Genomic DNA, 22984 nt, shown 5'->3' with positions numbered 1-22984 from the left:
ATTTAGGATTACAGTTAGGGTCTACCAGCTAATCCAGAACAATCTCCTCATCCCAAAATCCTTAACTTAATCACACCTGCAAAGTCCTTTTGTCACATAAAGTAGCATTCAAAGGTTCCAGGGAATTAACCAGGCATGCTGTCACACACCTGTAGTCCCAGCTACTCGGGAGGCTGAGGCGGGAGGGCTGCTTGAGTCCAGGAGATGGAGGCTGCCCTGAGCCGTGATCATGCCACTGCACTCCAGCCTGGGTGACAGAGTGAGACCTTGACTCAAAAAACAAACAAAAAAAAATGGGTGAGGGGGCAGGCACCGTGCCTCATGCCTGTAATCCCAGCACTTTGGGAGGCGGAGGCAGGCAGATTGCTTGAGGTCAGGAGTTCAAGACTAGCCTGGCCAACATGGTGAAACTCTGTCACTACTAAAAATACAAAAATTAATGGGGCATGGTGCAGCATGCCTGTAATCCCAGCTACTTGGGAGGCTGAGGCAAGAGAATCGCTTGAACCAGGAAGACGAAGTTGCAGTGAGCTGAGATCACACCACTGCACTCCAGCCTGGGTGACAGAGCAAGACTCTTAAAAAAAAAAGAGTTCCTCGGCCGGATGCGGTGGCTCACACCTGTAATACCAGCACTTTGGGAGGCCGAGGCGGGCAGATCACGAGGTCAGGAGATCAAGACCATCCTGGCTAACACGGTGAAACCCCGTCTCTACTAAAAATACAAAAAATTAGCCGGGCGTGGTGGCGGGTGCCTGCCTGTAGTCCCAGCTACTCGAGAGTCTGAGGGAGGAGAATGGCTTGAACCCGGGAGCCGGAGGTTGCAGTGAGCCAAGATCACACCACTGCACTCCAGCCTGGGTGACAGAGTGAGACTTCGTCTAAAAATAATTAATTAATTAAAAAAAAAATTCCAGGGATTAGGACATAGGACATAAATATATTGGCAGGGGTGGAGGGGATTATTCAGCCTACCACAACATCTTATGACAGTTAACATCTGTTCCTTAAACCACCTTACAGAAGGCCGAACTCTATCTCTAAAAACCCATCTTCCTATATTCCCTCCAACTGTACCCCAAACCATCCTCCACCCATTAACCGTATTCCCAATCCACCCTCCCAATAGCTCCCACCTGCATTCTTAAACTGTCTTATTGAAGCCCCATTCCTCCCAAAGACCTTCAAATGATCCTTCAATTGCCTGCAAACTGTCCTGTTGTAGAACCCAAACTCACCCCCAAGCCACCTTCAATCACCACTCATATCTATCCCTAAATACCCCCAACTTCACCATCCAGCTGCCCTCCCACTTCGCTCCACATGTCCCCTTCACAGCACCTTGAAGTTGTCTTGCAGTGAAACCCCAGATAAGGTTGCAGTGAGCCGAGATCACACCACTGCACTCCAGCCTGGATGACAGAGCGAAACCCTGTCTCCAAAAAGAAAGAAAGAAAGGAACTCCAACTATATGGCAGGGGTGCAAGTATTGAGAAAGTTGAGAATGAGATATTGATAGAAACTAGGGCCGGGCATGTGGCTCATGCCTTTAATCACAGCGCTATGGGAGGCTGAGGCGGGCGGATCACTTGAGGTCAGGAGTTTGAAACCAGCCTGGCCAACATGGGGAAACCCTGTCTCTACTAAAAATACAAAAAAAAAATTAGCTGGCCGCTGTGGCGGGCACCTGTAATCCCAGTTACTTGGGAGGCTGAGGCAGGAGAATCGCCTGAACCCAGGAGGCAGAGTCTGCAGTGAGCCGAGATAGTGCCACTGCACCTCAGCCTGGGTGACAGAGCGAGATTCCATCTCAAAAAAAAAAAAAAAAAAAAAGAGAGAGAGAAAAAGAAAAAAGAAGGCCGGGTGCAGTGGCTCACGCCTGTAATCCCAGCACTTTGGGAGGCCGAGGCAGGCGGATCACGAGGTCAGGAGATCGAGACCATCCGGGCTAACATGGTGAAACCCCGTCTCTAATAAACATACAAAAAAATTAGCCAGGCATAGTAGCGGGTGCCTGTAGTCCCAGCTACTGGGGAGGCTGAGGCAGGAGAATGGCGTGAACCCGGGAGGCAGAGCTTGAAGTGAGCCGAGATCGTGCCACTGCACTCCAGCCTGGGCAAGAGCGAGACTGTCTCAAAAAAAAAAAGAAAAGAAAAGAGAGAGAGAAACCCAGAAAGATGCAGGGTAGGCATATCATGCAGGGTGTCATGGGATATCACTTGTCATGGAGACATTTGAGATGCGTGTGTGAAGCTGGTGTTTGTAGGATTGGGATGTGTGACAAGATAATTACTCTGTGGCTCTACTGCTGTAAATATTTGTTGCCAGTCTGTTGTAAGTCTTTTAACTTTGTAGCATCTTTCATCAGACAGTATGTAGTTTTATTTATTGATTAATTGATACAGAGTCTCATTCTGTCGTCCAGGCTGGAGGGTAGTGGTACAAACACAGCTCACTGCAACTTCAAACTTTCCAGGCTCAAGCGATCCTCCTGCCTCAGCCTCCCAAGTAGTTGGGACCACAGGTGTGCACCACCATACCTGGCTAATTTTTCTTTTCTTTTCTTTTCTTTTCTTTTTTTTTCTTTTTTTCTGAGACAGAGTCTCACTTTGTCCCCAGGCTGGAGTGCAGTGGTGCAATCTCGGCTCACTGCAACCTCTGCCTCCTGGGTTCAAGAGATTCTCCTGCCTCAGCCTCCCAAGTAGCTGGGACTACAGGCCAGGCGCATGCCACCATGCCCAGCTAATTTTTGTATTTTTAGTAGAGACGGGGTTTCACCATGTTGGCCAGGATGGCCTCAATCCCTTGACCTCGTGATCCTCCCGCCTCAGCCTCCCAAAGTGCTGGGATTACAGGCGTGAGCCACCATGCCCGGCCTAATTTTTAAAAATTTTTTTTGTACAGACGGGGTCTCCCTATGTTTCCCAGACTAGTCTCAAACTCCCGGGCTCAAGCAATTCTCCCACCTTGGCCTCCCAAAGTGTTGGGATTACAGGTGGGAACCACCCCCCCAGACCCTCCTCTTTCTTCTTTTGTAAAATTAGCCATTCTTACATGTTTGTTTTTGTTTTTTTTGAGACGGAGTCTAGCTCTGTCTCCCAAGCTGGAGTGCAGTGGCACGATCTCGGCTCACTGCAACCTCCACCTCCCGGGTTCAAGCGATTCTTGTGCCTCAGCCTCCCTAGTAGCTGGGATTACAGGCGCATGCCACCATGCCTGGCTAATTTTTTTGTATTTTTAGTAGAGACAGGGTTTTGCCACGTTGGCCAGGCTGGTCTTGAACTTCTGACCTCAAGTGATCCACCTGCCTCGGCCTCTCAAAGTGCTGGGATTACAGGCGTGAGCCACCGCACTGGGCCATTGTTTTTGTTTTTGAGACAGAGTCTCACTCTGTCGCCCCAGGCTGGAGTGCAGTGGCATGATCTCAGCTCACTGCAACCTCCGCCTGCCGGGTTCAAGCTATTCTCCTGCCTCAGCCTCCCGAGTAGCTGGGACTACAGGCCAGGCGCAGACCACCACGCCTGGCTAATTTTTGTATTTTTGTAGAGACGAGGTTTTGCCATGTTGGCCAGGCTGGTATCGAACTTCTGGCCTCAAGCGACCCACCAACCTTGGCCTCCCAAACTGCTGGGATTACAGGTGTGAGCCACCGTGCCCGGCCCATTCTTACATGTTTAAGGCATCATAGGAATTTTAACATTGGATCTACAAGTTCCGTTTTAGAGTTTTGATTGGTACAATTAGTAATGTATTCTTTTTTCTTTTTCTTTTTTTTTTTTTTTTTTTGAGACTGAGTCTCACTCTGTCACCCAGGCTGCAGTGCAGTGACGCTATCTTGGTTCACTGCAACCTCTGCTTCCCGGTTCAAGGGATTCTCCTGCCTCAGCCTCCCGAGTAGTTGGGATTACAGGCGCCCGCCACCACGCCCGGCTAATTTTTTGTATTTTTAGTAGAGACGGGGTTTCACCGTGTTGGCCAGGCTGGTCTCAAACTCCTGACCTCAGGTGATCCACCCGCCTCGGCCTCCCAAAGTGCTGGGATTACAGGCATGAGCCACCGCGCCCGGCCAGAAGTCATCTTTATTATGTAGAGGTTTCCCCCTTGTACGAGATGGTTGTGTGTGAGTATGGATGAGTTTACGAAAGCAACTGACAGACCTGTGAAATAATGATGCCAATACAGGAAGGTCCAAGGTAAATGAAAGCCCGGTGAAATTCCTGGAGGCGCAACTCAGGGTGGGGTCTTGGGATGTCAGGAAAGAGGAAGGGAAGGCTGTAGATCTGGGTGTTTTGTGAGCTATTTGCACCTGAGGATATATGGGTGAGACCCTCCGCCTTGTGCGAGCCGGCTTGCATGCGTCTGGCATACAGAAGCGCTCAGTGAACGTTGAATAAGTGAACAAATGAGTGAATCAACTAATTTTGGGAAGCTTCTTGTATGCCAAACAACCTGCTAGCACTTTTCATACATTATCTTTAATCCTCAGAACAACCCTGCCAGACAGGTATTTTGACCCCCATTTAACAGGCCAGGAAAGCTGAGGCTGGGAGAGGGGAGGTCCCCTTCCCTATTCAAACCTGGATCTTTGTGATTCCAGAAGTCGTCATTCACCGAAGGGACCAGATTCATCCACCCGTCAAGAATTTATTAAGCACATATTGCGCAGCGCAATGAACATAGTACAACCGCTCTCGATGGCATGGAACAGGCGGAATACTCCCGGAAGACCAGCTGGGCGGCTGGACTGCGGACAGCGAAAGCGGGGGGTTTCTGGCCCGCACCTTCAGGGAATGTAGCTGCCTCTGCCTCATAGTTGAGAGAGCACAGCCAGATCGAGGTTGGAGCGCGGTCTAGGGCTCAGATATTACAAATATTAGCCGAAAGAGGGCGCGGTTCCGCAGCTAAAAGCTTGGCCAGGAGACCCTCCGTGCGCCCACTGGCCATCGATGCGCAGGCGCAGAGGACCCAAGGAGCGGCTTAATATTACCTTGCAGAGGGATAATTTGAGAAGAGAGGGCTTGGCTCCGAAAGCGACGCAAACATAGAGGCGTGGTTCAACCAAATCAACCCTCGCCTATTTGTCGCTGCCCCTGAGGGCGTGGTCTGGGTGCTGCTTCTCGGAATGAGGGCGGGCCGAATCGCGTTTTTCCTCCGCGTCGGAGGCGTCGCTTAGGGTGGGCCCTCGAATCGCCGTTCAGCGATTGGCCGCCTCGCTAATGGGTCGTGGCCAGACGGGCCGTCCATCCCCAGTGCGGTCACTTCCTGTGGAGTTTCCCCATCCCTGGGAGGAGGGAGGAGGGGGAAGAAGACGAGGGGGAGGAGGGCGGTCGTCCGGGGTTAGGTTGAGGGGGGGCGTCGGTCCGTTCTGGGCGGGGGATGACTCACAGCCCATCCCATCTCCCCGACGCCGCCCGCCCGCGCAGTGCTAGCTCCATGGCTTAGCGGAGGAGGCGGCGGTGGCGAGCTGGGGGGAGGGGGGACTCTTATTTTGTTAGGGGGACCGGGCCGAGGCCCGACCGGCCTGGCAGGGCTCGCCCGGGGCCGGGCGTCATGTCTCATGCGGCCGAACCAGCTCGGGATGGCGTAGAGGCCAGCGCGGAGGGCCCTCGAGCCGTGTTCGTGCTGTTGGAGGAGCGCAGGCCGGCCGACTCGGCTCAGCTGCTCAGGTGCGGGGCCGCCTGGGGCCGGGAGTGCCGACTGGGGCTCCCAGGGGCCTGATCTCGGGGGCAGCGGGGGCCCCGGACTGGGATTGGAGGCCCTCGGCCTGGCCTTGGAGGACGTCGGGGCGCCCGTCTTGGGGGGGCACCTAAGGAATCCGGCAGTGGCCTGCTTGGATTGTGGCTTTATTAAAGGAGTCGTGGGAGTGCATTAAGCGGGGTCTGGGTCAGGTTTGGGGAGCCCTTGACTGCGTCTAGAGGGGCCTATTCTGGAGTATCCAGAAACTGGTCTGAGATAGCTGAACTTGGTAGATAGGGTCTCTGATTAGAGGCTGAATTCGGGGATTTTCAGTCGGACATGAGGGGAATGAATTTGAGGGGACACTGTCAGGTGAGGCACTGGTTTTAAGGGAATCCTAGAATCTTTTTCCCTCAGTGTGGGAGAAGGGGTCCTGAGGGACAGAAGTGCTGTCTTGGGAGCTTGGTGCCTCTCAGTGACTGGTTGCTGTGTTTGGGGATAACATGAATCTGGAGGGATTTGGAGGTATCTCAGATATGCTGCCTGGGACCAGCCTTGTGAGTGCGTGTGAATGAACAAGAGAAGCAACATTCAGCAAGACTTGACCAGAATAATCCTTTCCCCTCTGCCCGCCTACCCAGCTGGGGCAGATCCCAAGGATAGTGGAAAAGCCCTCTTCCCACACCTGTTAAGGGCCTGAATGGGAGATAGACAACCAGGCAGGGGGTGATGATGTTACCTCTTAGCTCAGAGGCCTCAGACCTTGTTTGGGAACCCAGAGGAGGCTCTTGTTCATGCTGCTACTCGCTCTAGCCTCTCAGCCCTTCCCACTCCCTAGCCCCACACCCCTTTTCTTTTTATCTTCTTTTCGATCTCCGAGCTCCTGGGGGTAATCTTGAATCTGTCCATAGAGCTGGAACGAGTACAGATTGCACCATCCCTGCCTGGGTGGATCCCCTCTGGCCTCTTCTCATCCTTACTTTCATCAATGGGCTTTGGAGCCCCAGCCCTCCCTGCTCACCCCAGTGCCCATCTCTTCCAACTTCTGTGCAATGGGTGTGTGAGCCCTGGGTGGGGGGGGTCTTTGCCTCCTTTGTGCCTGGGATTGTGCTGAGCTCAGTGGCTCGCCCGAGCTTCCTCTTCCCAACTTCCTGGGTGGTTTTAGGGCTCCATCTGAGGGTGAGGAGAGGAAGGAAGACAGATCCTTGGGGAGGGGAGAGGATTCTTGTCAAGTGAAGTCACCAGCAATCTCTCAGCATTCTAAATGTTTAGCTAAATTGAAGGATGCATATTCATCCACGTGTGTGTTAACTGTCCCTTGCTCTCTGGGGCTGAGCAGAGCCTTTCTGTATATCGATTCACCATCTTCTAATTCCTCTGTAACAACCTAGATCATCGCAGTAGTGGACATAGTTAAAGGGATGGGTGTATATGGCTTCTTATTTTGTGCGCCAGTGGGTGTTAGTGTTGGGGGTGTGTGTGTGTTTTGATCTATCCAAAAAAACAGGAGAAGGCTGGGCAGGCTCCTCCGGTAAGAAAAGAATGCTTGTATAAAGTGGATCAACCACCCAAATTCTCCCTCTTGTAAATCCAGTCTGTTGGAGCGAGGGGAGCCTTTGATATTTCTATTTTATATTTAGGCATGTGTTGGCATCCCATGAACTCTGGCTGGGGCTGGGAGAAACTCATTTGTGAAATGGTAGATCTTTACGTCAAGTGAATTATTTCCAGTTCTCTTTGTGATGCATTCAGTTTGTGTTACAAGGGACTGTTATGCTGAGGGATGCCCCTACTTGCTCTGTGTGTGTGTGTGTGTACACACATATACCTGGGCTCACATTCAGCTGTAAAGAAAATAGCAGGGGGTTGGCCGGGCGCAGTGGCTCACACCTGTAATCCCAGCACTTTGGGAGGCCGAGGCAAGCGGATCATGAGGTCAGGAGATCGAGACCATCCTGGCTAATATGGTGAAACCCCGTCTCTACTAAAAATACAAAAATTAGCCAGACGTGGTGGCGTGTGCCTGTAATCTCAGCTACTCGGGAGGCTGAGGCGTGAGAATCACTTGAACCCAGGAGGCAGAGCTTGCAGTGAGCTGAGATCGCACCACTGTACTCCAGCCTGGTGACAGAGCGATACTCTGTCTCAAAAAAAAAAAAAAAAAAAAAAAAAAAAAGTAGGGGGGTATGGGGGCTGGGAGAACTCTGAATAGGAAGTCAGGAATCCTTCTATAAAGTGAATTGTTATTCCTAAATTCTGTTTTCCTCAAACCCAGGTTGTTACAGTGTGGGGGTTGGGATGCAGGCGTTCTTATTATTCTGACTCCTAAGGGACTATGAGTAACACAGTGGGGAAGGGAAAGGGGGATGGGGGAAGGAGGTGGGAATTCATGGTGGTGTGGTACCCAGCAAGGTGGCCAAATATGAGGGGCTTGTGCCCTCCTCTTCGTTCTCTCCCTCTCTCTCTCTTTCTCTGTCTCAGGGGAGGGCTGGGGAATAAGGTCCTTCATTCAATCACTGACCACCACTCCACCTCCCCCTCAGCCTGAACTCTTTGCTTCCGGAATCCGGGATTGTTGCTGACATAGAATTAGAAAACGTCCTTGATCCTGACAGCTTCTACGAGCTCAAAAGCCAACCCTTACCCCTTCGCTCAAGGTATGTATGACTTGTCTATCTGATTCCCCTCCCAATTCCTCAGCCCTCCTCTCCCCTCTTGATGGGCAGAGGCCCTCAGTACCAGCCCAACCCATTCTTTCACCAGCCTGCGTTTTCTAGGTGGTAAAATTAGGGACCAGAAAGAGCATGTCACACAGGAAAGTAGGTGGCCAAGCCAGGATTCCAGTATCTCTGTCAAGACCTCCCCTGCCTGCCCCCAGCCCACCTGCACACCCATTCATATGCAAGTGTTTCAGCCTCAGGTGTTCCAGCCGGCCTGGAGTGCTCAGAGATAGGGCGTGGCCTGCTTAAACTCATGTCCCCGGGTGGGCGGGGACATGCCTCTAGCCCCAACTCAGTCCCTTCCCACACTACCAACTCACCCACCCTCAGCCCTTGAGGAGCCCCTGCTGGTCTCTTCTTTCCCCAAGCTTGGAAGTCTAAATGTGCTGAGTCATCGGCCCGGGCTCTGAGAGAGGGGAGGGGAGGGGGAAGAGGGGCAGGAAGAGAGTATTGTGAAATCTCCGAGGTTTTCAAGACTGACTAGCTCCTGGGACCAGAGGCCCAGGCAGGGGAAGAAGAGGAACCTGGGGCTTCTCCTATCACCTGACGCCCACCCCCAGGAGCTCAGAGAGCTTCTCTAGCCTCACATTGGGCTTAGGAGCCCTCTGTATCCACATTCTGCTGCCAAAGCCTCAATTCTGCTTCTGCTCTCCTGTAAATAGGACAAACCCCCCCTTGCAGAGCTGAACAATAGCATCTCCACTTAATATGTGAACAGGCTCAAATCTAGGCTTCATCATAAGGACCAAAGGCTAAAACTCCCCCACCAGACTGACCTCCAGTGTGTCCCCCATCAGACTGTGACCCCTGAGAGCCATCACCAAGCCTGGTTCCTGTGTCTCTGCTTCTACATTGTGGCCTCGGAAGGCAGAGAACAGGCCTGGTTCCTGTGTCTGCTCCGTCACGCTAAGACCCTTTAGGCTTGGGATGAGACTTTTAGCTTACCTAAAATATGGCCCCATATTTCCCATTCCACAGCCTCCCAATATCACTGCAGGCCACACCAGCCACCCCAGCTACACTCTCTGCATCGTCTTCTGCAGGGGGCTCCAGGACCCCTGCCATGTCGTCATCTTCTTCATCGAGGGTCTTGCTGCGGCAGCAGCTAATGCGGGCCCAGGCGCAGGAGCAGGAGAGGCGTGAGCGTCGGGAACAGGCCGCCGCGGCTCCCTTCCCCAGTCCTGCACCTGCCTCTCCTGCCATCTCTGTGGTTGGCGTCTCTGCTGGGGGCCACACATTGAGCCGTCCACCCCCTGCTCAGGTGCCCAGGGAGGTGCTCAAGGTAAGGTGAGATCCAGAGGCCCTGGGAGGGGGCTCCTGGTGACTGAGGAGTGATCCTAGGAGCTAGGGATGGCCTCGATGCACTGGTGATTTGGGGGCAAGGTCTTAGGGGCTCTAAGGAAGGTCCCTGGTACTGTTTAAATTATCTGTGTTCATGTCTCATGTGTTTTGGGTTTCTGAGATGATCTTGTGAAATTGCAAGGAGTTCGTGGGGGCCATGAGGATGTCTTGGTGGACCATGGAGGCTCATGAGTGCCCCAAGTGGGCCCTGGCTTTGTAGGAAGAGCTTCATGTGTGTGGGATACATTAGTTCTTTGGCCATTAGGGGGTCTTGGGAAGCATTGTATGGTTCCCAGGTCTATTAGGTGGTGTCAGAGACTAGGTGGGGAATCTTGGGGACTGTGACAGGGTTTTCCAGAAACTACGAGGGATCCTGTCAGTCATGGGTGGATCTTGGCAGCTGTGAAGGATTTCTGAGAAAGAGAGTTTGGGTCCTGGGGGAGACTCGCCAATATTTTTGGGGTGTTCTCAGATTCTGGGCCCAGCTTGTCTGCCTGAGTCTAGGCACCAATGAGTTAGGAGGGTCAGGCTGGGGCTCAGAATTCACCCCTTTGAGTCCTGTTCTGCCTTGTCCCCTCTCTTTCCTTGTCTACCTTATTTCACAGGTGCAGACCCATCTGGAGAACCCAACGCGCTACCACCTGCAGCAGGCGCGCCGGCAGCAGGTGAAACAGTACCTGTCCACCACACTCGGGCCCAAGCTGGCTTCCCAGGCCCTCACCCCACCGCCGGGGCCCGCAAGTGCCCAGCCACTGCCTGCCCCCGAGGCTGCCCACACTACCGGCCCCACAGGCAGTGCGCCCAACAGCCCCATGGCGCTGCTCACCATCGGGTCCAGCTCAGAGAAGGAGGTAAGAGGCTACAGCCAAACCTCCTCCCACATTCCCCTCCCAAATTCTTCTAAACCTGTATAATATTTACTTCTTCCCCTAGATTGATGATGTCATTGATGAGATCATCAGCCTGGAGTCCAGTTACAATGATGAAATGCTCAGCTATCTGCCCGGAGGCACCACAGGACTGCAGCTCCCCAGCACGGTGAGGCCCTGAGATGGGAGGTTGGTCTGAAAATCAGGGCATTTCTGTATCACCAAGACCATACTCAGTCTGGCTGTGTGTATATGAGACCCTTGCCTTGATTGTGCTAAGATAGAGAGGGAGGCCTTATGACGAGAACAGGGTATGTCAACAATGCCCTTGGACCTTGTTGGACTGTGTTGAGAGGTGGACCATGTAGACTGTGAGAGATACAGGTGGGGAGTTCACTGAGACAGTAGGGCATATCAAAGTGCTTGGGCTTTGCTGTGAGAAGTACCAAGAGATGATAATCTTTTTTTTTTTTTTTTTTGAGACGGAGTCTCGCTCTGTCACCCAGGCTAGAGTGCAGTGGCGCGGTCTCAGCTCACTGCAACCTCTGCCTCCCAGGTCCAAGCGATTCTCCTACCTCAGCCTCCTGAGTAGCTGGGATTATAGGCACGTGCCACCACACCAAGCTAATTTTTGTATTTTTAGTAGAGACGGGGTTTCATCACGTTGGTCAGGCGGGTCTTGAACTCCTGACTTCGTGATCTGCCTGCCTCGGCCTCCCAAAGTACTGGGATTACAGGCGTGAGCCACCACACCCGGCCGAGATGAGCATCTTATAGCAACTTGAATGTACCAAGGGATTCAGGTCATCGGGACATATACACCAGACCATGTAATGATTGGAGCATTTTGTTTTATTTTATTTTTACCTTTTTTTTCTTTTAAGACAGAGTCTCACTCTGTCACCCTGGCTGGAGTGCAGCGGTGCGATCTTGGCTCACTGCAGCCTCTGGGTTCAAGCGATTTTCGTGCCTCAGCCTCTCACGTAGCTGGGATTACAGGTGTACGCCACTATGCTTGGCTAATTTTTGTATTTTTAGTAGAGACCGGGTTTCACCCTGTGAGCCAGGCTGGTCTTGAACTCCTGACTTAAAGTGATCCACCTGCCTTGGCCTCCCAAAGTGCTGGAATTATAGGTGTGAGCCACCACGCCCAGCCTTGAAGCATAACAAAAGTTTTCAAACTTGCTGTGGGTTATAACAAGTAGTTGGATCTCGTAGTGATTGGAATATACCAAGTGAACTGTGCCAGGAGGCAGAGTCCTTCTAGTCAGTAGATAAAACTTTCTAGAGCAAGGGATATACCATTGTAACATTCTGGTTTTGAACACTCCAAGAGTCTCATAACTTGCTTTATTATATTTATTTATTTATTTTTTGAGACAAAGTCTTGCTCTGTCACCCAGGCTGGAGCGCAATGGTGCTATCTCGGCTCACTGGAACCTCCGCCTACCAAGTTCAAGCGATTCTCTTGCCTCAGCCTCCTGAGTAACTGGGACTACAGGCGCGTGCCCCCATGCCCGGCTAATTTTTGTATTTTTAGTAGAGACGGGGTTTCACCGTGTTACCCAGGTTATCTCAATCTCCTGACTTTGTGATCTGCCTGGCTCGGCCTCCCAAAGTGCTGGGATTACAGGCATGAGCCACCATGCCTGGCCTAACTTGCTTTATTTATTTATTTATTTATTTATTTTTTGATTGAATTTTTTTTTTTTTTTTGAGATGGAGTTTCACTCTCCTTGTCCAGGCTGGAATGCAATGGTGCGATCTCTGCTCATTGCACCCTCTGCCTCCTGGGTTCAAGCGATTCTCCTGCCTCAGCCTGCCAAGTAGCCGAGATTACAGGTGCCCGCCAGCACGCCTGGCTAATTTTTGTATTTTAGTAGAGACGGGGTTACACTATGTTGGTCAGGCTGGTCTCGAACTCCTGACCTCAGGTGATCCACCTGCCTCGGCCTCCCAAAGTTCTCGGATTACAGGCTTGAGCCACCGCGCCCGGCCTATTTATTTATTTTTGAGACAGGATCTTGCTCTGTCACCCAGGCTGGAGTGCAGTGGTGTAATCCTGGCTCGCTGCAGCCTCCACCTTCTGGGCTCAAGTGATCCTCCCACCTCAGCCTCCCAAGTAACTGGGACCATAGGCTTGTGTCACCATGCCTGGCTAATTTTTTGCATTTTTAGTAGAGACAGGGTCTCACTGTGTTGCCCAGGCTGGTCTCGAACTCCTGAGCTCAAGCCATCTGCCCACCTCGGCCTCCCAAAGTGCTGGGATTACAGACATAGCCACCATGCCTGGTCTCATAACTTGCTTTAGAGCATACCAAGTGGCTGTAGTTTTGCTTTTTTCCAACTTATCAATAGGATGGAAGCATGTATAAAAATGGGACTAATTTATCAGAACTTTTTATTGATTTGGACACAACTAGAGAATGGGACCTTATATCCACCAGACTGGAAGTGGGTTCAAGAGATTAAAGCTCAGCCAGGCACGGTGGCTCACACCTGTAATCCCAGCACTTTGGGAGGCTGAGGCGGGCAGATCACAAGGTCAGGAGATCCAGACCATCCTGGCTAACACAGTGAAACCCCGTCTCTACTAAAAATACGAAAAAATTAGCTGGGCGTGGTGGCGGGTGCCTGTAGTCCCAGCTACTCGGGAGGCTGAGGCAGGAGAATGGCGTGAACCCGGGAGGCAGAGCTTGCAGTGAGCCGAGATTGCGCCACTGCCCTCCAGCCTGGGTGACAGAACGATACTCCGTCTCAAAAAAAAAAAAAAAAAAGAGATTAAAACTCATGAAGAAGTGGGATTTGGATATACTTTATTTTATTTGTGTTTATGTATGTATGTATGTATGTATTTATTTATTTATTTATTTATTTATTTATTTATTTATTTTGAGATGGAGTCTTGCTCTGTTGCCCAGGCTGGAGTGCAGTGGTGTGATCTTGGCTCACTGCAACCTCTACCTCCTGGGTTCAAGCAACTCTCCTGTTTCAGCCTCTCAAGTAGCTGGGACTACAAGTGCAGGCCACCATGCTCGGCTAATTTTTTTTTGTTGTTTTGTATTTTTAGTAGAGATGGAGTTTCACCATGTTGGCCAGGCTGGTCACGAACTCCTGACCTCAAGTGATCCGCCCGCCTCGGCCTCCCAAAGTGCTGGGATTACAGGCGTGAGCCACTGCACCTGGCCCTGGGTATACTTCAGATTGACGTGCTCCTCTGGAGTATATCCAGGAAAGTGTGAAGGAGAGGAAAAAAAAAAAAACTAGGCTGACATAAAGCAGTGCTAATTGAATAGTTGGATAAGAATCTCCTGAGAGAACAGAATGTGCAGGAAGATACTGGAGTCAGGACCTTGGTCCACAGCAGCAGGAGACCCTGATGTGGAAGATGGTACAACTTGATCAGAGTGGAAGATGGTACAACTTGATCAGAGTGAAAGACTGGAGATTAGGTTGGAATTCTCCAGAAGGCCAGATTTTGGATAGAATGTTGTCATGACAATTTACCAAGGTCGGAGAAGATTGGGTTGGAGTGTTCCAAGAATGCTGGATTGGAATGTTGTGCTGGGAGGAGCTAACGGACTGGAATGTCCCATCAGAGCCGACAAAGACCTGAGAAGGGTGGTTTTCCAGCATTTCTTCTCAGAGCCAGCCCCGGGGTTTGGGAAAGGGGCTTTAGAGGTCACTGAGGGATATGAGGGACTGGAGGAAGTGATAAGCAGGCCAGGCAGGCTCCAGTCTCCCAGCGAAGCAAGGTAGGTCTGGTTTGCTCTGTCCTCCCTGTTTGGTCGCCATGTGAATTTGCCTTGAAGGAGAAGCAAGGGTTCTGGTGCTGAGTCAGCCAGTCCTTGCATTAGAGGGTGCCCCATCTTTGGGATATGTGGAAGCTCAGGAACCTGGTTCTGAGGAGGAGCCAAGCCTGGGGTTTGTTCCCAACTGGTGGTTCTCTGCCCTCTCTGCCCCCAGCTGCCTGTGTCAGGGAATCTGCTTGATGTGTACAGTAGTCAAGGCGTGGCCACACCAGCCATCACTGTCAGCAACTCCTGCCCAGCTGAGCTGCCCAACATCAAACGGGAGATCTCTGGTAGGTGATAGGGTCTTGGCCCCATGGCCCTACACTTTACCCCAGGTGAGCCCTGTGCCTACCAGGTCTAGAGATGGGCCTGATTCTGAGGGGAATGGTTTGGACATATGGAAATGGAGGCTGTTTGTCCCCTTTCCCCATATGGCTTGTGATCTTGCTTTCACCCCACTTCAGTTCCTCTCATCTTGGATTTAACAACCAGCCTATCACCATGGCTTAAAATAGTAAAAAGAAGGCACTTTTTAAAAAAGGCATTTCCCCTGCTTTTGGCTACCAAACCCTACCTTAGCATCTGCATGTGTTTCTTGCCTTCCTGTGCTCAGAGGCCCTGATCACTCCACTCTTTTCCAGAGACCGAGGCAAAGGCCCTTTTGAAGGAACGGCAGAAGAAAGACAATCACAACCTAAGTAAGCCAGAGAGCATGTGCATTGCCCGGGTGCTGTGCAGGCCTGCCTCACCCCGAGTCCTGGCCCCCCATGGGGAACTCCTTCCCTGCAACAGCCTCCCAACTCCCTACTTTCTGTCTCTTCCATTTTTGGCTAATTGACAACTCTTTCTCCCACTCTTTCTTCCTCTCCTCCCCTCTCCAAAGTTGAGCGTCGCAGGCGATTCAACATTAACGACAGGATCAAGGAACTGGGCACTCTCATCCCTAAGTCCAGTGACCCGTGAGTCTGGGCTGGGACCCTCAGGCCAGCGGGAGGTGGGGCAGGCGTCCCATGCTACTAAAATTGTGCCTTGGTGGGCTCACCGGGCAGTCTCGGCTCAGGCATTTCTCCTCTGTCTGGTTCTTTCTCAGCCTGAGCAGGGTTGCAGACCCTCACTATGTCAGCACCTAAAATTTTAGGCACATAATGTTATGGTCTGTGTGCCCCATCTGGTCCCCGTAGGATACATGCACCTACTTTTCTGTTCACTTAGTACTTCCTTTTTTTTTTTTCTTTTTTTTGAGATGGAGTCTCACGCTGTCACCCAGGCTGGCGTGCAGTGGTGCAATGGTACTTCCTTTATTTATTCAAGATTTATTTATTGGCCGGGTGTGGTGGCTCATGCCTGTAATCCCAGCACTTTGGGAGGCCAAGGCGGGTGGATCACCTAAGGTCAGGAGTTTCAGACTAGCCTGGCCAACATGATGAAACCCCGTCTCTACTAAAAAATACAAAAATTAGCCAGGTGCAGTGGCTCACACTTGTAATCCTGGCACTTTGGGAGGCCAAGGCAGGCGGATCACGAGGTCAGGAGTTGAAGGCCAACATGGTGAAACCCTGTCTCCGCTAAAAATAAAAAAAATTTAGCTGGGCGTGGTGGCACGCACCTGTAATCCCCGCTACTCGGGATGCTGAGGCAGGAGAATCACTTGAACCCGGGAGGTGGAGGTTGCAGTGAGCCAATATGGTGCCACTGCACTCCAGCCTGGGTGACAGAGCAAGACTTTGTCTCAAAAACAAACAAAAAAAAAGATGGCCGGGCGCAGTGGCTCACGCCTGTAATCCCAGCACTTTGGGAGGCCGAGGCGGGTGGATCACAAGGTCAGGAGATCGAGACCATTCTGGCCAACATGGTGAAACCCCATTTCTATTAAAAATATAAAAATTAGCGGGGCGTGGTGGTGGGCACCTGTAATCCCAGCACTTGGGGAGGCCGAGACGGGTGGATCACCTGAGGTCAGGAGTTTGAGACCAGCCTGGCCAACATGGTAAAACCCCATCTCTATAAAAAATACAAAAAAAATTAGCTGGGCGTGGTGGCGTAGGCCTGTAATCTCAGCTACTCAGAAGGCTGAGGCAGGAGAATCGCTTGAACCCGAGAAGTGGAGGTTGTAGTGAGCCGAGATTGTGCCACTGCTCTCCAGCCTGGGTGACAGAGCGAGACTCCATCCCCCACCGCCCCGCAAAAAAAAAGGAAAAGAGAAAGATTTATTTTTTGAGCCTCTGGTTTGTGCCAGGTACCATATTAGGCCCTAAAGATACCAGAGGGAACAAAACAGACCTCATGAAACTGATGTTTTAGTGGGGGCAGACAAATAGTAAATAAGTAAACATCCATGAGATCCATTATGATGAGTGTTATGAGAAGAATAAAGACTGGAAGGAAAATGGGAGAATGTTGGGGAGGGTTAGTTTGGGATAAGGAAGGTGAGGACAGGGCAGGCCCCAACTGACAAGGAAATGTTTGAATAAAGAGCCTAAGGAGGCAAGGCGGGGAGCCGCATGGGTGTCTGGGGGTAAGAGTATTCAAGGCAGAGGGCACGGCTGGGATTGATGCCCTGAGATGGGAGTGGTTTTCCATATTCTAGGAGCACTGAGAGACCAATGTGGCTGTAGTGAGATCAATCGGAGGGACATAGGGAAGAGAGGAATCCTAAGGGGTCAGGTCAGAGACGGCTTCCAGGGTTTGGAGTGTGATGGGGGCACCATTGTAAGATTCCAGGCGGGAAGTTTTCCTCTGGGTACTCCATACCTTTGAAAGACCCCAGCCTCAAGTTCTAAGCATGTGGTGGGAGGCTCCCACCTGGTGCAATCCCCGCCTCAGCTCCTGAGAAACCCCTCATATGGCATTTCCTGCTTGCCTCCCACTTGGGCCCCACAGGGAGATGCGCTGGAACAAGGGCACCATCCTGAAGGCCTCTGTGGATTATATCCGCAAGCTGCAGAAGGAGCAGCAGCGCTCCAAAGACCTGGAGAGCCGGCAGCGATCCCTGGAGCAGGCCAACCGCAGCCTGCAGCTCCGAATTCAGGTTTGAAAAGAGGAGATGGTGTTGGGGGAAGAGGGGGAGAGCTTCCTGCAGGTGGAGGCAGAGAGAGAGCAGGCCAGGGTTTCCCTTCCTGGCATACTTGGGGGATCCCTGGGCTTCCCAGATCACACGATGATGATAGTGATAATGATAAATAATAATATTAACAAGGATAATAATATTGCTAATGTACATAGCATTTATCTTGTGCTCTGTACTGTGACAAGAGCTTTATATCCACTAACTTATTCAATCCTCAGAATTCTATGAGATAGGGGCCATTATTTTATTTATTTATTTATTTATTTATTTTTGAGATGGAGTTTCGCTCGTTGCCCAGGCTGGAGTGCAATGGCGCAATCTCGGCTCACCGCAACCTCTGCCTCCCGGGTTCAAGCAATTCTCCTGTCTCAGCCTCCTGAGTAGCTAGGATTATAGGCATGCACCACCACACCCAGCTAATTTTTGTATTTTTAGTAGAGATGGGGTTTCTCCATGTTGGTCAAGCTGGTCTCGAACTCCTGACCTCAGGTGATCCACCTGCCTCGGCCTCCCAAAGTGATTACAGGCGTGAGCCACTGCGCCCAGCCTAGGGGCCATTATTATATACCCACTTTACAGTTTGCGACTCTGAAGCTTCAGAGATGTTAAGCACTTTGCCTAAAGTTTTGGAACTAGTGAGTAGCAGAAGCTGAATTCCAACCCAGGGAACCTACCCTTTTCAACTTTTATACTCCTCTGCCCCTGAGGGACTCTGAACCCTACTTATCCTGCACCCAACCCCTATTTTTTACAGGAACTAGAACTGCAGGCCCAGATCCATGGCCTGCCAGTACCTCCCACTCCAGGGCTGCTTTCCTTGGCCACGACTTCGGCTTCTGAGAGCCTCAAGCCAGAGCAGCTGGACATTGAGGAGGAGGGCAGGCCAGGCGCAGCAACGTTCCATGTAGGGGGGGGACCTGCCCAGAATGCTCCCCATCAGCAGCCCCCCGCACCGCCCTCAGATGCCCTTCTGGACCTGCACTTTCCCAGCGACCACCTGGGGGACCTGGGAGACCCCTTCCACCTGGGGCTGGAGGACATTCTGATGGAGGAGGAGGAGGGGGTGGTGGGAGGACTGTCGGGGGGTGCCCTGTCCCCACTGCGGGCTGCCTCCGATCCCCTGCTCTCTTCAGTGTCCCCTGCTGTCTCCAAGGCCAGCAGCCGCCGCAGCAGCTTCAGCATGGAGGAGGAGTCCTGATCAGGCCTCACCCCTCCCCTGGGACTTTCCCACCCAGGAAAGGAGGACCAGTCAGGATGAGGCCCCGCCTTTTCCCCCACCCTCCCATGAGACTGCCCTGCCCAGGTATCCTGGGGGAAGAGGAGATGTGATCAGGCCCCACCCCTGTAATCAGGCAAGGAGGAGGAGTCAGATGAGGCCCTGCACCTTCCCCAAAGGAACCGCCCAGTGCAGGTATTTCAGAAGGAGAAGGCTGGAGAAGGACATGAGATCAGGGCCTGCCCCCTGGGGATCACAGCCTCACCCCTGCCCCTGTGGGACTCATCTTTGCCCAGGTGAGGGAAGGAGACAGGATGAGGTCTCGCCCCTGTCCCCTAGGGACTGTCCTAGCCAGGTCTCCTGGGAAAGGGAGATGTCAGGATGTTGCTCCATCCTTTGTCTTGGAACCACCAGTCTAGTCCATCCTGGCACAGAAGAGGAGTCAAGTAATGGAGGTCCCAGCCCTGGGGGTTTAAGCTCTGCCCCTTCCCCATGAACCCTGCCCTGCTCTGCCCAGGCAAGGAACAGAAGTGAGGATGAGACCCAGCCCCTTCCCCTGGGAACTCTCCTGGCCTTCTAGGAATGGAGGAGCCAGGCCCCACCCCTTCCCTATAGGAACAGCCCAGCACAGGTATTTCAGGTGTGAAAGAATCAGGACCAGGCCACCGCTAGTGCTTGTGGAGATCACAGCCCCACCCTTGTCCCTCAGCAACATCCCATCTAAGCATTCCACACTGCAGGGAGGAGTGGTACTTAAGCTCCCCTGCCTTAACCTGGGACCAACCTGACCTAACCTAGGAGGGCTCTGAGCCAACCTTGCTCTTGGGGAAGGGGACAGATTATGAAATTTCATGGATGAATTTTCCAGACCTATATCTGGAGTGAGAGGCCCCCACCCTTGGGCAGAGTCCTGCCTTCTTCCTTGAGGGGCAGTTTGGGAAGGTGATGGGTATTAGTGGGGGACTGAGTTCAGGTTACCAGAACCAGTACCTCAGTATTCTTTTTCAACATGTAGGGCAAGAGGATGAAGGAAGGGGCTATCCTGGGACCTCCCCAGCCCAGGAAAAACTGGAAGCCTTCCCCCAGCAAGGCAGAAGCTTGGAGGAGGGTTGTAAAAGCATATTGTACCCCCTCATTTGTTTATCTGATTTTTTTATTGCTCCGCATACTGAGAATCTAGGCCACCCCAACCTCTGTTCCCCACCCAGTTCTTCATTTGGAGGAATCACCCCATTTCAGAGTTATCAAGAGACACTCCCCGCTCCATTCCCACCCCTCATACCTACACCCAAGGTTGTCAGCTTTGGATTGCTGGGGCCAGGCCCCATGGAGGGTATACTGAGGGGTCTATAGGTTTGTGATTAAAATAATAAAAGCTAGGCGTGTTTGATGCGCTTTTAACTTTGGCAAAGAGTCTCCTGTCCTTGTTTTTCACTGTGCAGTGAACATAGCCCATGCAGGCCAAGAGGGATAAAAGTCCTTGGGAGAAACAGATTCCAGAAGGATGGATAAAAGAATTTAGAAAGGAAGAGGGCATGGAGGAAGACAATATGCAAACAAAAGACAGTATTTTTAAAGACCAATCACCAGGCACAATTTTAACTGCTGCAAGTGTTTCATCTAATTTATTTCTCTAAAGGGATGTTAGTCAGAACATGCTGCTTCTTACTTCCATTTGGTCTTTGAAGAAGCTGAGGAATAGAATTGAACTGTTCTGAAGATATGCAAGCCTGTAAATGGGTGAGGCGGTAAAACAGTAAAGTCAGGTGAGTGAGGGCTCGATTGAAAAATGCCGCTGAGGGCAGAGGGGGAAAGAAGCTTTTCTTGCAAATCCACTTTTGAAACTGATAAAGAAGTCTATGAGGATATTTCCTGGCAGACAACAGAGGTATTTAAGATGGTGGAAAGGACAAAGACAAATATCTGAAAGGCAGAGGAACAGGCAACCAACTGAATTTTGGAACAGATGTTGAGATTTTGGGAGAATTTAAATGAACACAAGTATCTTCTTGAAGGCTGGGAAAAAGTATTTTCCCGCAATTTCTCAACCAGACACTGACTCCTAGAACAAGCATCAGGCCTGGTCCCTCCATTTCCCCCACCAGACTGTGACCTCTGAGGGCTGGAACTGGGCTTGGTCACCGTGACTACCCTAGACTGTGACCACCATACTTGTTATCTCTTTTTTTTTTTTTTTGAGACAATCTCGCCCTGTCACCCAGGCTGGAGTGCAGTGGCATGATCTCGGCTCACTGCAACCTCTGCCTCCCAGGTTCAGGTAATTATCTTGTCTCAACCTCTCTAGTTGCGATTACAGGCATCTGCCACCACACCCAGCTAATTTTTTGTGTTTTTAGTAGAGACGGGGTTTCACCATGATGGCCAGGCTGGTTTCGAACTCCTGACCTCAAGTGATCTGCCTGCCTCGGCCTCCCAAAGTGCTGGGATTAGAGTTGTAAGCCACCACACCTGACCCTTGCTAGCTCTTTCTAACCTATCACACTGCTACCCCTCCAAGCCTGGTTGCTGAATCTCTGTAACCAGACTGATGGCTCCCTAATAACCTTTATTTTTTCTCCTCAACTTTGCTGTACTCTCTCTCTCTCTCTTTTTTTTTTTTTTTTTGAAACGGAGTCTCACTCTATTGCCCGGACTGGAGTGCAGTGGCACGATCTCTGCTAACTGCAACCTCTGCCTCCCAGGTTCAAGCGATTCACGTGCCTCAGCCTCCTAAGTACCTGGGATTACAGACGCGCAACCACGCCCAGCTAATTTTTGTATTTTTAGTAGAGACAGGGTCTCACCATGTTGCCCAGGCTAGTCTCAAACTCCTGGCCTCAAGTGATATACCTGCCGTGGCCTCCCAAAGTGGGATTACAGGCGTAAACCACCATACCTGGCCCTATACTCTCTTATTTTATTTTATTTTATTTATTTATTTATTTATTTTGAAACAGGGTTTCCCTCTGTCACCCAGGCTGGGGTGCAATGGCGCGATCTCAGCTCACTGCAACCTCCACCTCCCGGGTTCAAGCGATTCTCCTGCCTCAGCCTTCTGAGTACCTGGGATTACAGGCATGTGCCACCACGCCTGGCAAATTTTAGGTACTTTTCTTTTTTTTTATATGGAGTCTCGCTCTTTTGCCCAAGCTGGAGTGCAGTGGCACGGTCTCGGCTCACTGCAACCTCCACCTCCCAGGCTCAAGCAATTCTCCTGCCTCAGCCTCCCGAGTAGCTGGGATTACAGGCACCTGTCACCGCGCCTGGCTAATTTTTGTATTTTTATTAGAGACAGGATTTCACCATGTTGGTCAGGCTGGTCTCAAACTCCTGACCTCGTGATCTGCCCACTTCAGCCTCCCAAAGTGCTGGAATTACAGGGGTGAGCTACTGTGCCCGGCCTTTTTTTTTTTTTTTTTTAAAGACAGAGTCTCGCTCTGTCGTCCAGGCTGGAGTGCAATGGTGCGATCTCGGCTCACTGCAACCTCTGCCTCCCAGGTTCAAGTGATTCTCCTGCCTCAGCCTCGCGAGTAGCTGGGATTACAGACATGTGCCACTACTGCTCAGCTAATTTTTGTATTTTTAGTAGAGATGGGGTTTCACCATGTTGGCCAGGCTGGTCTTGAACTCCTGACTTCAAATGATCCGCCTGCCTTGGCCTCCCAAATTGCTGGGATTACAGATGTGAGCCACGGCCCCTGGCCCAATCTTTTGTACTTTTAGCAGAGACCAAGGTTTCACCATGTTGGTCAGGCTGGTCTCGCATTCCTGACCTCAGATGATTCGCCCGCCTCGGCCTCCCAAATTGTTGGGATTACAGGCATGAGCCACCGTGCCTGGCCTCTTCTTTATTTTTTAAACGTAACATGTAATGCCCAGAGGTTTTTTTTGCGGGGGGGAAGGGGGTACAGGGTCTCACTGTCGCCCAGACTGGAGTGCAGTGGCATGATCTTGGCTCACCACAACCTCCAACTCCCAGGTTCAAGCGATTCTCCTGCCTCAGCCTCCCGAGTAGCTGGGATTACAGACACATGCCACTACTGCCCGGCTAATTTTTGTATTTTTAGTAGAGATGGGTTTTCACCATGTTGGCCAGGCTGGTTTTGAACTCCTGATCTCAAATGATCCAACTGCCTCGGCCTCCCAAAGTGCTGGGATTACAGGTGTGAGCCACTGCACCTGGCCTCCCAGAGGTGTGTTTTTTTGTTTTTGTTTTTGTTTTTGTTTTTGTTTGAGGCAAAGTCTCACTCTGTCGCCCAGGCTGGAGTGCAGTGGTGGGACCTTGGCTCATTGCAACCTCC

General features: G+C 51.5%; 1 protein-coding gene across 3 annotated transcripts; it reads left to right on the top strand.

Annotated features, from left to right (window-relative positions):
* Positions 1–4967: 4967 nt before the first annotated feature.
* On the top strand, positions 4968–20094 carry TFE3 (transcription factor binding to IGHM enhancer 3). 3 transcript variants are annotated; one of them, XM_024353387.3, is made up of 10 exons: positions 4968–5666; positions 8220–8333; positions 9375–9678; positions 10343–10588; positions 10671–10775; positions 14573–14690; positions 15042–15098; positions 15284–15359; positions 17281–17428; positions 18222–20094. In XM_024353387.3, the coding sequence occupies exons 1-10, from the start codon at positions 5551–5553 to the stop codon at positions 18663–18665; spliced, it is 1728 nt and encodes a 575-aa protein (XP_024209155.1). In that variant the 5' UTR covers positions 4968–5550; the 3' UTR covers positions 18666–20094. The 3 variants fall into 3 exon arrangements, with proteins under 3 accessions (XP_024209155.1, XP_063660550.1, XP_063660551.1); XM_063804480.1 differs by having other exon boundaries at positions 5193–5666; positions 9440–9678; XM_063804481.1 differs by having other exon boundaries at positions 5230–5666; positions 9394–9678.
* The last annotated feature ends 2890 nt before the right edge of the window (positions 20095–22984 follow it).

This window comes from Pan troglodytes, chromosome X (assembly GCF_028858775.2).
Source record: "Pan troglodytes isolate AG18354 chromosome X, NHGRI_mPanTro3-v2.0_pri, whole genome shotgun sequence".
In the NCBI taxonomy this organism is placed as follows: Eukaryota; Metazoa; Chordata; class Mammalia; order Primates; family Hominidae; genus Pan; species Pan troglodytes.
Note: the sequence above shows the minus strand (reverse complement) of the source record. Positions and strands in the feature narration are given on the sequence as shown.

What these genes read in the sequence shown, in the direction of transcription:
- TFE3 (XM_024353387.3), top strand. Translation starts at nt 5,551, where the DNA reads ATGTCTCATGCGGCCGAACCAGCTCGGGATGGCGTAGAGGCCAGCGCG. An exon ending in GACTCGGCTCAGCTGCTCAG is followed by an intron (nt 5,667 to 8,219) that starts GTGCGGGGCCGC and finishes CCTCCCCCTCAG; the next exon opens with CCTGAACTCTTTGCTTCCGG. An exon ending in GAAAGACAATCACAACCTAA is followed by an intron (nt 15,099 to 15,283) that starts GTAAGCCAGAGA and finishes CCCTCTCCAAAG; the next exon opens with TTGAGCGTCGCAGGCGATTC.